This window comes from Littorina saxatilis, linkage group LG12 (genome assembly GCF_037325665.1).
Source record: "Littorina saxatilis isolate snail1 linkage group LG12, US_GU_Lsax_2.0, whole genome shotgun sequence".
NCBI lineage: Eukaryota > Metazoa > Mollusca > Gastropoda > Littorinimorpha > Littorinidae > Littorina > Littorina saxatilis.
The window spans coordinates 72,529,077-72,542,797 of record NC_090256.1 but is presented as its reverse complement, the minus strand read 5'-3'; the positions used below and the strand labels follow the sequence as shown (position 1 = coordinate 72,542,797).

Here is a 13,721-nt window from a genome sequence, read left to right as displayed (position 1 = left end):
ACAGCGTTTTTCCAGTGTCTGCGCGAGGAAGAGCTGTCGAAAGCGCAGTGTCGATCTGGCAGTCGTGTCCCCGGTAAGTACTAGTGTCTCCCACTCTTACAACGTGTCACCACAGGCGGAAGGTATCGTTCACTGGACCACTACTTACATAGTCTTTCTATGTAAGTAGTGGTCCAGTGAACGATACCTTCCGCCTGTGGTGTCACCTAAGCTTACTGATAATCCGTTTTGTTTAATTTCTTTTTATTTCAGCAGACATGGATATCAAACACAGTGCTAGGCAGTCACCTCTAGTGAAATGAGTTGATCTGAAGTGCCTGTAATGTTAGGATGTCTTTGTTCTTGGTTCGATTTACGTGAATTTCAAAACTTGTAGTTGAGTCTCAAGTTTACTCTGCCCGTTTAAAACTGTCCACCATTTATTTGAACATGCAGGAAACGGAATGAATCTGTTCTCAAAGTCAAAATTATTACGATTTTGCCTCAGTTTCAAAACATGCTCTGTCAAGGTTCTGTCTGTAAATTTTGGTACCTTGCAACAACTTCCTTAAATTTGAAAGACAGGTTTTGAATGCTAGATCTATAGATCTGTATCGCGTTTCATTCTTTGATTGTGTAGCCGTGTGGCAATTTCACGTACTGTTGTCCCTCTCTTTTACTCCCTGTCTATTATCTTCCCCTGACCCAAGTTGTGTCTCCCGCTAGGATTATTGTGTGTTGTAGCTAATTTTAGGTGTGTAGGGAGGCTGGTTTCTTATTGGTTGATTGTTTGAACGGGTGCGCGCGTGAGCCTCAGAATGATAGCGTGGGCTAGGACAGTACCCGGTGTGATTTCTAAGTGAGAGGACGTGTTTCAGTGTGCGTATCGGCTTGGATTTGTGCTGTTTAACTTTTGATTGAACGATTACTGTGTTAATGTAAGGAGTGTAGCTGAGCCATTATAACGTTTATTTTGGCGAAGGAGTGATTCGAGGATTGTCTAGAGAGACTGTGTGTGTGTGAGAAACGTTTTAGAGCTGGGTTTATATCAGCGAGGTGACTTTCGACCGGGATCGTAATTCGAGTTCCGACGAGTTGTGTGCGGCTGTATCTTGAGGAAGGAACTGTAAGTAGATATTGTTTCTTTGGTATTATTGTATTTGCTATGTTTAATCAGTTCTATGATGTGTTCTGAGCGTATGATTGATGCTATGGCGTGTATGTATGCATGTATGTGTGTCAGCCATTTTGTTTCCCGCGACAGCTGAGTGTCTTTGTTCACGACGTAGCGTGCCTTGTGACGTCATAGCTAGAGTAACCTCCCCTTAGTAACTTAGTAATATGGACCTTGAAATTATCGGCCCTCGTCACGCTTCAATGCGTGCAGACGTGACGTGTCCCCGGAGATCTATTGTGTTGTAAAGGATAATAGGTCCTGTCTCCCAACCGCTCTTTCTCCCCCCCCCCCCCCCCTCCTCTGTTCACTTGATATAGTAGGTTTATTGTGGAATGTATGTATGGTTAGGATGCATTGGTACGAATGGTGCGTTTCTACTTGTTATATCATGTACTTATATTATGTTTTCTTTTCTGTTCATGTGTCATCAGACACTGCTTTCTGATGTGCTTTCTAGTGTACGTTAATTAAAAGTCACGTTATCGCAACCTCTGTCTTGGCGTCTCATTTATGCTTCCTGGCCTATTTCCCCCTTCCACTCCACCCTATCACAATTGTACTGTTTGCTGTTTACGCACTATCATGATTCGCTTACGTTTGGTAAACTTAACATTGCAACAACTTCCTTGTCTTTGTTGGCATTTTCTTTCAAGGCAGTACAACGTAAGATTAGCTTCTTTTGGACAGCAGGTAGAATGCGAGTTTTGAGACAACGACAGTCGTCCAAACAAATGGACTGTGAATAGTGTGTTGACTGTGTTGACCGTCAGAATTATTTTAAGAACCAGGCTGCTGCAGTCAGTTGATATGTTTCGCATATTGTAGGGTTCCCATGCTGCATAGGTAAAGTGGCTTGTATAACCCGACCATTCAGTATCAAAACACCGTTTATATTTGTGTAGGTTGTAGTCATCACAACTAATCGCATTTTGCCTTTTGTTTTAGAAAGGAGGATAAGGTACAACAAGATCGACGCTGAGTGAGAGTATGTCAGATATGCCTCAGCCACATGGCGACTTCCGAATTTAGATCCACTCGGCATGGTGACAAGTCTTGATGAAAAGTATAAGACTGAGGACAGCAGTGGAAAAAGTGGCCACATGGAAAGTACCTATTGCTTAGTGTCTGCAGTGCAAAAGACAGATAAGTTGATGGTAGATTTCCAATTGAACACAGTACCCTCATATCTACTGCTGATTTACGACGGGCAAGCTACAATCCAGGGCAGAGAACACTGCAGCGTTGTAATCCAACTTTTCATTTGTTTCAGGAAAGGACGTCCTTACAAATTAACATTACAACTCTCTGATACAACTTAGACATAGTGCATAGTGTACTCTAAACAAGAGGTTGTGCTACCACAGGAACATCCCGATAATTGAGTGGGACAGGATTAAAAAGGCTGCAGTGAGGAAGTACACGGTTTTTCTGTTATTGACCATAATAGCTTTCACACAGCCAGTATATGAGAGATAATGATCTTCTCTGTGACCGTTCATGCCCAAGCACGCGGAGCTGGTTGCCAGCAGGACAACGTGTCACTGGACAATATCACAGACTTCGGAGTGCGAGGACCAGAGAAAATAACCTCATGTGAACCTGTCTGAGTGTGACCATCGTGACGCCCATATCTTTAACTCTTAGTCGTATGACAATTCCAAGAATATATTATCTTGATACGCAAGCTCTAGGGTAGGTTAATGATTGTAGATAAGCTTTGCCATGATAATTATGCTGATGCAGTTTAATAGTGTGTGTGTGTGTGTGTGTGTGTTTGTGTGTTTGTGTGTGTGTGTGTGTGTGTGTGTGTGTGTGTGAGGATTGCACAAGATCTCCTTCAGGGACAACTACACCAACAACAAACACAGTCATTTTATCTGTTTGCCTTCTTTTGAAAATTATACATGGAGTAGATATGATGCGTTAGTTTTAACTGTGTGTGTGTGTGTGTGTGTGTGTGAGTGAGTGTGTGTGTGTGACGGAGTGATTGAGTTTGTGTTACTGTTTGTCGATTTCTTACGGGAGCCTTGAAGGCTTCGCCTCTTGTTATTGTTATCTTGTTACCGGATTTAGCTTCTGTATTCAGGTACTTTTACCGAATACATTTTTGTTTTTATTCAGTCCAAGAGATCTGAGGCTAAGCGCTTTATCGCAAAGTCACGAAACAATGAACATGTAATCAGGGGGGTCTGTAGTTAAAAAAAAACCACACACAATCAAAAGTAAAATTAATATGGGATCTTATTGGACTCACCACAGCAGTGTAGAGAGTGCCAATGCCCCCCACGATGGCCACAGACACCCAGAGTGGCAATCCCGCGGCTGAAAAAAATTATAAAACGGTATGTTTATTGATTGCTTTGTCAATTCCTTTTGTTTGTTTGGTTTGTTGTTTGTTTGTTCGTTTGTTTGGAATCAAAAAACAAGAATTGTATCATATTGAAACGTTTAATTATTGACAAAACAAAACGTTTCACTGATTTACAGTACGTCAACCCACTGGTCTTTTCAGTAGACAGACAGACACTTATGGTACAAATAATGAACTTATCTCGGATGCAAGATGCCGTCGAGGTTATTAGGCCAAACTAGCAACCTGATACCCGAAAGAATAACCAGCTTTGCAATGAACTAAATTAAAGACTTTCATCATCGTGCAGTAGAAATAAACCACATTCCTTTCAACCTTGACAGGTCTGTGACAGACGAAACGAATGCAGGAAACACAGTCTGAGCACAGTGAGCGGTAATGAAGCGGAACAGCCATTCAGCAGGCAACTTGACACAACACTTGGGGGGCCCGGTAGCTTAGTTGGTAGAGCAATGCCAATGGACTTGTGTGCCCAGGGTCGCAGGTTCGAATCCGGCCCTGGACGGACACGGGTCAACTTTTTGTGCAGACTCAGTGACGGTATCCATGTTCCACCCCCGTGTCACCACTGTGGCACGTAAAAGACCTCGGTCATTCTGCCATAAGTGCAGGTGGCTGATTACACCTAATCACGCATGCACCTGGGTAGCGCGAGTCTGTTGCTGCTAGCTTTTCACTGGGAGGAAGCGACCCGAATTTCCCAGCGATGGGACAATAAATTAAGAAATGAAGAAGAAGAAAAAAGAAGAAAACAAGGATTCATCACGGTGTTGATACAGTGGAACCCCCTTTTAAGACCCCCCAATTTAAGACTCCCTCCATTTTAAGACCTTGCTGTTTCACATGTTCTGTTCATAAGCTCTGTAAATCTACCTCCAGTTTAAGACTCCCTCCTTTTTAAGACCCGATTTCCTCATAATTGTGAAAGTCTTAAAAGCGGGGTTCCACTGTATCGTTTTCCACACGCTGCTTACCTGCCTGGAGGGCGAGAGCGGGGGAGAAGAGCGCCACTGCCATGTACAGCTCCTGAAAGTAGATTCATTCGTTCACCTTGCTTATCAAATATCACAATGGTTGCGTCTTCTTCTCGAAGACGGATAACGGCCGCCTATGTGACATGGTGACTAAAAACGGTCGTACAAGTAAATTTGTGTGTGTATTTGCGTGAAGAGCAAATCCCAGAAAACTGCTGGACATGAACAATATAATTGAATTCTCCCAGATGGTACCCCCACAACTTTTCTCTTCACCTTTTATTTAATAAATACCACTTACCATTTTACAAAATCGAGGCCTCACTGTGGGACCGCATCTTTTTTTTAAATCAAATTCAAATTTTGGGTCAAACAATCCTCGGTCCAGACTGCACTTATGGCAGAATGTCCGAGGCCTTTAACATGCCGCAGTGTGCCAATGATATTGTACATGTCACAATAAAATCAATTGAATAAAGTTTTGTTTAAATCAAAATGGCGCTCCACCGACCGTCTGAACTCATTATGGCAGAATGTCCGAGGTATTTAACATGCCACAGTGTGCCAAAGATATTGTACATGTCACAATAAAATCAATTGAATAAAGTTTTGTTTAAATCAAAATGGCGCTCCACCGACCGTCTGAACTCATTATGGCAGAATGTCCGAGGTCTTTAACATGCCACAGTGTGCCAAAGATATTGTACATGTCACAATAAAATCGATTCAATTGAATAAAGGTTTGTTAAAATCAAAATGGCGCTCCACCGAACGTCTGCACTTATGGCAGAATGTCCGAGGTCTTTAACATGCCACAGTGTGCCAAAGATAGTGTACATGTCACGATAAAAACACGATGAATACAGTTTTGTTAAAATCAAAATGGCGCTCCACTGACCGTCTGCAGCATCCCGATGCAGGTGCCCAGTAGCCGGACTGCCGTGGACTTGAACCTGAGACCCAGGTACTCGTAGACGCTGGTCAGGTGCAGCGGGTACATGAGGGGCACGACGGTGAAGTAGCCCACTATGTAGGCCAGCGCGATGCCGTAGTTGGTGAAGAAGATCATGGGCCCCGTATCGTACGTGTCTCCCGGTGTCCCGATCAGCGAGATGGCCGACTGGAAGGTGACGAAGAGAGACAGGCACACCGGCGCCATGCTCATTTCGCGGTTACCCAGCAGGTATTCTATCTGTGGACAGTGACAGTGGACGTCATCAAGACAGACGGGAACCTTTCATCTCTAGCTTGGTTACCCGGCCAGCAGGTATTCTATCTGTGGACAGTGACGGTGGACGTCATCAAGACAGACGGGAACCTTTCATCTCTAGCTTGGTTACCCGGCCAGCAGGTATTCTATCTGTGGACAGTGACCGTGGAAGTCATCAAGACAGACGGGAAGCAGCACACGCACTTGCCCAGCTAGTATTCTATCTGTGGAATGTGACAAGGAAATGAAAAGAGAAAGAAAGAAAGAAAGAGAGAAAGAAATGTGTGTTTACTTGTGTTTTTCATTCGTTCATTGTTTTTGCCGTCGGGTCTTGGTTTCCTGCCCTCTCTCAAAGAGAGCAAAGAAGAAGCCGACAGCAAGGTCGACAAGCAGCATGGCGACAAGAACCAGCTTGTTCAGCCAGTCTGTCTATCTGTCTTTTATTCGCCCATTCTTTCTTCCATTCTTCCTGTCTGCCTGTCCTTTTGTCTTGGTTTTCTGCCCTCCCTTGAAGAGAGCAAAAAAGAAACCGATGGCAAGGGAGACAAGCAGCATTGCGACAGTCATCACGTTATCCTGTTTTTCTCTCCATTTTCTCTCTCTCTCTCTCTCTCTCTCTCTCTCTCTCTCTCTCTCTCTCTCTCTCTCTCTCTCTCTCTCTCTCTCTCTCTCTTTTAGTACCTTTGTTTTTGACGAGAGCAAAAAAGAATCCGATGGCAAGGGAGACAAGAAACATGGCGACAGTCCCCATCTTGTCGAGTCAGTCTGTCTGTCTTTCATTCTCCATTTATTTCACACCATCATTCTTTTCTTCTGTCTTTCTTTCATTCGTCCGTTCTTTCTCACATTCATTCTTTCTCTCTGTCTGTCTTTGTACCTTTGTTTTCTGCCCTCCCTTGAAGAGAGCGAAGAAGAAGCCGATGGCAAGGGAGACGAGCAACATGGCGACAGTCACCACGTAGTCCAGCCAGTGGAAGCGTGTCAAGGACATGATCTTGACGGTTTGACCTTTCTGCTTGCTTCTCTGAAAACTGAAGATTCATGGATTCCTTGGCAGTTTACCCACGCACGCTAGGGGGCTACCAGCAGCTGTTTTCATTTACCCTTTTTGTGGAAAAGTAATGGCCCAGAATGCATTACAAAGTCAAGGACGTGGTTTTTTTGTTTTGTTTGTTTTGTTTGTTTGTTTGTTTGTCTGATTGGTTGTCTGATTGGTTGCTTGTTTAGTTTGTTCTTTCTTTGTTTCTTTTTTATGATTGATTCTGTCTGTCTGTCTGTCTGTACGTCTGGCTGTCTGTCTGTCTGTACGTCTGGCTGTCTGTCTGTCTGTCTGTCTGTCTGTCTATACGTCTGGCTGTCTGTCTTTCTGAATATCCGCCAAGAATTGCCTTCAGCAATGACGGTACCCACCGTTAATTCAATTTTCATCTTCAGTTTCACAAAACAAAAAATGAAAAACGACTCAATTTTCAATATTTCGTTTTTCAATCTTCAATACGGTAAACAGAAAAACAGTTCACTTCCGTTTTTCAATATTTGATTTTCAATTCACAAATCAAAAAACGAAACAAGGTCTACTTCCGTTTTTCAATATTTTGTTTTTCATTCTTCAAAACGGTAAACAGCAAAACAGTCTACTTCCGTTTTTCAATGTTTGATTTTCAAAGCGATAATAGAAAAACAATCAACTTCCGTTTCTCAATAATGTAATATCTTTCATAGTTTTCTTGTGCAATGAACGCTCCCCGATTTCCCAACCAATCGAAGCTCGGTGTCAGTTGCGCCATAACGCGGTCGGGTCACTTTGTGCCCCGGACTACCCCGGACTACAAGAAATGTTTGGACAACAAAGACAGATCATGTGATGCCACAATCTATTGATCTGTGTTTATTTACAAAACCCAGACACACAATTTTAAGTCAAGTCAACAAGTTTATTTTCAACCACTGACCCTGACTACCCCGGACTGCCCCTGAATGCACGCACACGGACGATTGTGTGTGTGTGTGTGTGTGTGTGTGGTGTGTGTGTGTGTGTGTGTGTGTGTCTGTCTGTCTGTCTGTCTGTCTGTCTGTGCGTGTGTGTGAGTGTGTGTGTGTGTGTGTAGAGCGATTCAGACTAAACTACTGGACCGATCTGTATGAAATTTGACATCAGAGTTCCTGGGAATGATAGCACACGCTTTCCCTTTATATTATATTCTTTGTGCCCCGGACTACCCCGGACTACCCCGGACTACCCTGGACTACCCCGGACTACCCCGGACTACAAGAAATGTTTGGACAACAAAGACAGATCATGTGATGCCACAATCTATTGATCTGTGTTTATCCCCGAGTACGCTAAAACTAGGGCTCAGCAGACTTTAATTGTGTTTGTGTCTGTCTGTCTGTCTGTCTGTCTGGACTTAACAGCTTATTGCTGGGAAACTATTGGGCGCAGTTCGTTCAAAAGTTCATCATGACGTCATGCCTCCCTGTAGTCTTTTTCTCTCGCGCGGTGTGTGTGTGTGTGTGTGTGTGTGTGTTCATTTTGTGCACATGTGTTAGTGTTACTGTTTGTGTGTGTGTGTGTGTGTGTGTGTGTGTGTGTGTGTGTGTGCGTGCGCGTGCATGAGTACGAGTCTGTACTCGTGTGCGTGTGTGTGTGTGTCAGTGTGTGTGTGTGTGTGTGTGTGTGTGTGTGTGTGTGTAAGAAAGAGGGAGTGAGGGAGAGAGAGTGTGTGTGTGTGTGTGTGAAGAGTACTCGGGTCCAGCGCGAGCGTTTTTTTATCAAGCTGTCGAACTCACAGAATGAAACTAAACGCACTGCTTTTTTCACGGCAGTGGTTGAAAATAAACTTGTTGACTTGACTTAAAATTGTGTGTCTGGGTTTTGTAAATAAACACAGATCAATAGATTGTGGCATCACATGATCTGTCTTTGTTGTCCAAACATTTCTTGTAGTCCGGGGTAGTCCGGGGTAGTCCAGGGTAGTCCGGGGTAGTCCGGGGTAGTTCGGGGTAGTCCAGGGCACAAAGAATATAATATAAAGGGAAAGCGTGTGCTATCATTCCCAGGAACTCTGATGTCAAATTTCATACAGATCGGTCCAGTAGTTTAGTCTGAATCGCTCTACACACAGACACACACATACTCACACACACGCACAGACAGACAGACACACACACACACACACACACACACACACACACACACACACACAATCGTCCGTGTGCGTGCATTCAGGGGCAGTCCGGGGTAGTCAGGGTCAGTGGTTGAAAATAAACTTGTTGACTTGACTTAAAATTGTGTGTCTGGGTTTTGTAAATAAACACAGATCAATAGATTGTGGCATCACATGATCTGTCTTTGTTGTCCAAACATTTCTTGTAGTCCGGGGTAGTCCGGGGTAGTCCCGGCGGGGCACAAAGTGACCCGACCGCGTTATGGCGCAAATGACACCAAGCTTCGATTGGTTGGGAAATCGGGGAGCGTTCATTGCACAAGAAAACTATGAAAGATATTACATTATTGAGAAACGGAAGTTGATTGTTTTTCTATTATCGCTTTGAAAATCAAACATTGAAAAACGGAAGTAGACTGTTTTGCTGTTTACCGTTTTGAAGAATGAAAAACTAAATATTGAAAAACGGAAGTAGACCTTGTTTCGTTTTTTGATTTGTGAATTGAAAATCAAATATTGAAAAACGGAAGTGAACTGTTTTTCTGTTTACCGTATTGAAGATTGAAAAACGAAATATTGAAAATTGAGTCGTTTTTCATTTTTTGTTTTGTGAAACTGAAGATGAAAATTGAATTAACGGTGGGTACATTGGTACCCACCGTTAATTCAATTTTCATCTTCAGTTTCACAAAACAAAAAATGAAAAACGACTCAATTTTCAATATTTCGTTTTTCAATCTTCAATACGGTAAACAGAAAAACAGTTCACTTCCGTTTTTCAATATTTGATTTTCAATTCACAAATCAAAAAACGAAACAACGTCTACTTCCGTTTTTCAATATTTAGTTTTTCATTCTTCAAAACGGTAAACAGCAAAACAGTCTACTTCCGTTTTTCAATGTTTGATTTTCAAAGCGATAATAGAAAAACAATCAACTTCCGTTTCTCAATAATGTAATATCTTTCATAGTTTTCTTGTGCAATGAACGCTCCCCGATTTCCCAACCAATCGAAGCTTGGTGTCATTTGCGCCATAACGCGGTCGGGTCACTTTGTGCCCCGCCGGGACTACCCCGGACTACCCCGGACTACAAGAAATGTTTGGACAACAAATACAGATCATGTGATGCCACAATCTATTGATCTGTGTTTATTTACAAAACCCAGACACACAATTTTAAGTCAAGTCAACAAGTTTATTTTCAACCACTGACCCTGACTACCCCGGACTGCCCCTGAATGCACGCACACGGACGATTGTGTGTGTGTGTGTCTGTCTGTCTGTCTGTCTGTCTGTGCGTGTGTGTGAGTATGTGTGTGTGTGTGTGTGTGTAGAGCGATTCAGACTAAACTACTGGACCGATCTGTATGAAATTTGACATCAGAGTTCCTGGGAATGATAGCACACGCTTTCCCTTTATATTATATTCTTTGTGCCCCGGACTACCCCGAACTACCCCGGACTACCCCGGACTACCCCGGACTACAAGAAATGTTTGGACAACAAAGACAGATCATGTGATGCCACAATCTATTGATCTGTGTTTATTTACAAAACCCAGACACACAATTTTAAGTCAAGTCAACAAGTTTATTTTCAACCACTGCCGTGAAAAAAGCAGTGCGTTTAGTTTCATTCTGTGAGTTCGACAGCTTGATAAAAAAACGCTCGCGCTGGACCCGAGTACTCTTCACACACACACACACACACACACTCTCTCTCCCTCACTCCCTCTCTCTCTCTTTCTTACACACACACACACACACACACACTGACACACTGACACACACACACACACACACACACACGCACACGAGTACAGACTCATGCACGCGCACGCACACACACACACACACACACACACACACACACACACATACACAAACAGTAACACTAACACATGTGCACAAAATGAACACACACACACACACACACACACACACACACCGCGCGAGAGAAAAAGACTACAGGGAGGCATGACGTCATGATGAACTTTTGAACGAACTGCGCCCAATAGTTTCCCAGCAATAAGCTGTTAAGTCCAGACAGACAGACAGACACACACACAATTAAAGTCTGCTGAGCCCTAGTTTTAGCGTACTCGGGGATAAACACAGATCAATAGATTGTGGCATCACATATGATGATCTGTCTTTGTTGTCCAAACATTTCTTGTAGTCCGGGGTAGTCCGGGGTAGTCCGGGGTAGTTCGGGGTAGTCCGGGACACAAAGAATATAATATAAAGGGAAAGCGTGTGCTATCATTCCCAGGAACTCTGATGTCAAATTTCATACAGATCGGTCCAGTAGTTTAGTCTGAATCGCTCTACACACACACACACACACTCACACACACGCACAGACAGACAGACAGACAGACACACACACACACACACACACACACACACACACACACACACACACACACACACACACAATCGTCCGTGTGCGTGCATTCAGGGGCAGTCCGGGGTAGTCAGGGTTAGTGGTTGAAAATAAACTTGTTGACTTGACTTAAAATTGTGTGTCTGGGTTTTGTAAATAAACACAGATCAATAGATTGTTTCATCACATGATCTGTCTTTGTTGTCCAAACATTTCTTGTAGTCCGGGGTAGTCCGGGGCACAAAGTGACCCGACCGCGTTATGGCGCAACTGACACCGAGCTTCGATTGGTTGGGAAATCGGGGAGCGTTCATTGCACAAGAAAACTATGAAAGATATTACATTATTGAGAAACGGAAGTTGATTGTTTTTCTATTATCGCTTTGAAAATCAAACATTGAAAAACGGAAGTAGACTGTTTTGCTGTTTACCGTTTTGAAGAATGAAAAACAAAATATTGAAAAACGGAAGTAGACCTTGTTTCGTTTTTTGATTTGTGAATTGAAAATCAAATATTGAAAAACGGAAGTGAACTGTTTTTCTGTTTACCGTATTGAAGATTGAAAAACGAAATATTGAAAATTGAGTCGTTTTTCATTTTTTGTTTTGTGAAACTGAAGATGAAAATTGAATTAACGGTGGGTACCGTCATTGTACCGTCATTCTTCAGCATATCGTCCTGTATTCTACTGTGTGTGGCTAATTCTTAGAGTAGATTTAGTTAGCTTGCGTTATCAAGACGATGGGATAGCGCTGTCTCGGCCGCAAGGTTTCCATCAGCCCATGATTTATTAGTTTCGGTTAAAAAAAAAAGTGCAATGCGTTCAGATTCATTCTGTAAGGCCTACAGATTCACTCAAATTTTGCTTTGAGCTACTTGTTTGTTGTTTTCATTCGAGTGAAATCAGCAACGTAAAGGGCGTTTACATCAGTGGTTTACTATGTTCCTTTGGCAAGTAATTATACGAATCAAACAGTCATAAGTAGCATACCATCTAAACTTACCCAAACGAGATTTTTTGTTTTAAGGAACAATTCGAAATAAGTAAAACGCCTTTTGAACGAGTGGGTTACAATGTTCAATCTTCAATAAATAGTATGAATCCAAAAGTACATACAGTGAAACTTTTTTTAATTTTGTATAAAGATGCAGATCATTTTGATTCTTCAACTATGGACACATTTTCTAAGGGCAACCTTTAAAGGCACAGTGCAGCTCACAGCCTTCGTTTTGCGTTTTTGTTGCAGCTGAGTGCATTTACAGTTCAAAAATCCTCCTATGGTAGTAAAACAAACCCAAAACTACCCAACGACGACATCTGTGAAGCTCGACAGTTTCTTGTTCACGCGAGTGCATAAATTAACCTAGTTATTACGTGGTGTTTGGTCGGAGTTCGATTCAACTGAGTGATTCCGGCCTCGATTTTGTTTTACACAAACTCATGATGACGTCTGACATAGTTTGCTAGTGACGTGTCTTTTTTTTGATGTGGTGATCTACCTGATCTAAATTTAGATCCAAAAATAGGTCAAGACCAGCCGGGTCCGAGTACGAAAATAATTCGTAAAAAAATCGCAGTTCTTGACTCTTTGGGTGCAAGTCAATGAAACTTGGTAGTTCTTCTAACGGATAGCTGCCTGAGGTATGACGAAAAGCCCCAGGGGCTCCGTGCACCTGGATTTGACAAGTTCAGTACCTTTAACAACTATTATGCAGTAACGCATACGCAAGCTCCAGCACAAAGCTAGAATAAGTAGATATATGGTTTTTATTCATAGTTAATATGTGCAGCGCGGAGAGAACAGTTTACTGTGATTCGCGCTATATAAGCTTTCATTGTTATTATTATTATTATCATTATTATTATTATTATATCCACTTACCAAAATCGTCTCCGTGCTTTGCTTTGCCTGTCTCGAAGGAACAACTATCCCCGTGACATCGGGGATGTGTTTGACACGACTCGAGAGCAAGTTTAGCAGACAGAAAATGCACGGTCACTGTGTTCTCAGATTAAGGCTGTCTTCACGCATTCATCTTATTAAATAAAATAATTATGCCACTGGCGAGTTTGTGCTGGCACGTTGGAAACTACTAAAGGGAAGGTCTGACACACATTGAAGAGACACACATAAACACACACACACATGTACACACACACACACACACGCGCGCGCGCACGCACGCACGCACGCACGCACACACACACACACACACACACGCACGCACACACACACACACACACACACACACACACACACACACACACACCCTAACCAGTTACGTTATAACCGATTCATTCTTAATGATAAATAAGAACAGCGCTGGCCGGGAAAAAATAAAATGTACTAGCGGCCAAAAAGTCAAGTTTGTCATCAAATGTCTCTGAGAGGGAAGCTTCTAATAAAAGGCACCTGGACCCTCTGTCCGTGTCGGCTTCTCAAACAGATGTTCA

General features: G+C 42.8%; 1 protein-coding gene across 1 annotated transcript in view; it reads right to left on the bottom strand.

Moving 5' to 3' along the window:
* LOC138982737 (sodium-coupled monocarboxylate transporter 1-like) overlaps window positions 1-13,265 on the bottom strand; it is a 41,161-nt gene extending 27,896 nt beyond the window's left edge. Inside the window, exons 1-5 of the mRNA XM_070356068.1 lie at window positions 13,150-13,265; window positions 6,589-6,742; window positions 5,400-5,693; window positions 4,502-4,553; window positions 3,411-3,478 (exon numbers count right to left, since the gene is read on the bottom strand). Coding sequence (XP_070212169.1) covers window positions 3,411-3,478; window positions 4,502-4,553; window positions 5,400-5,693; window positions 6,589-6,702 — 528 coding nt within the window. The 5' untranslated portion in view covers window positions 6,703-6,742; window positions 13,150-13,265. The remainder of the gene's footprint in view (window positions 1-3,410; window positions 3,479-4,501; window positions 4,554-5,399; window positions 5,694-6,588; window positions 6,743-13,149) is intronic.
* Between the last annotated feature and the right edge of the window lie 456 nt (window positions 13,266-13,721).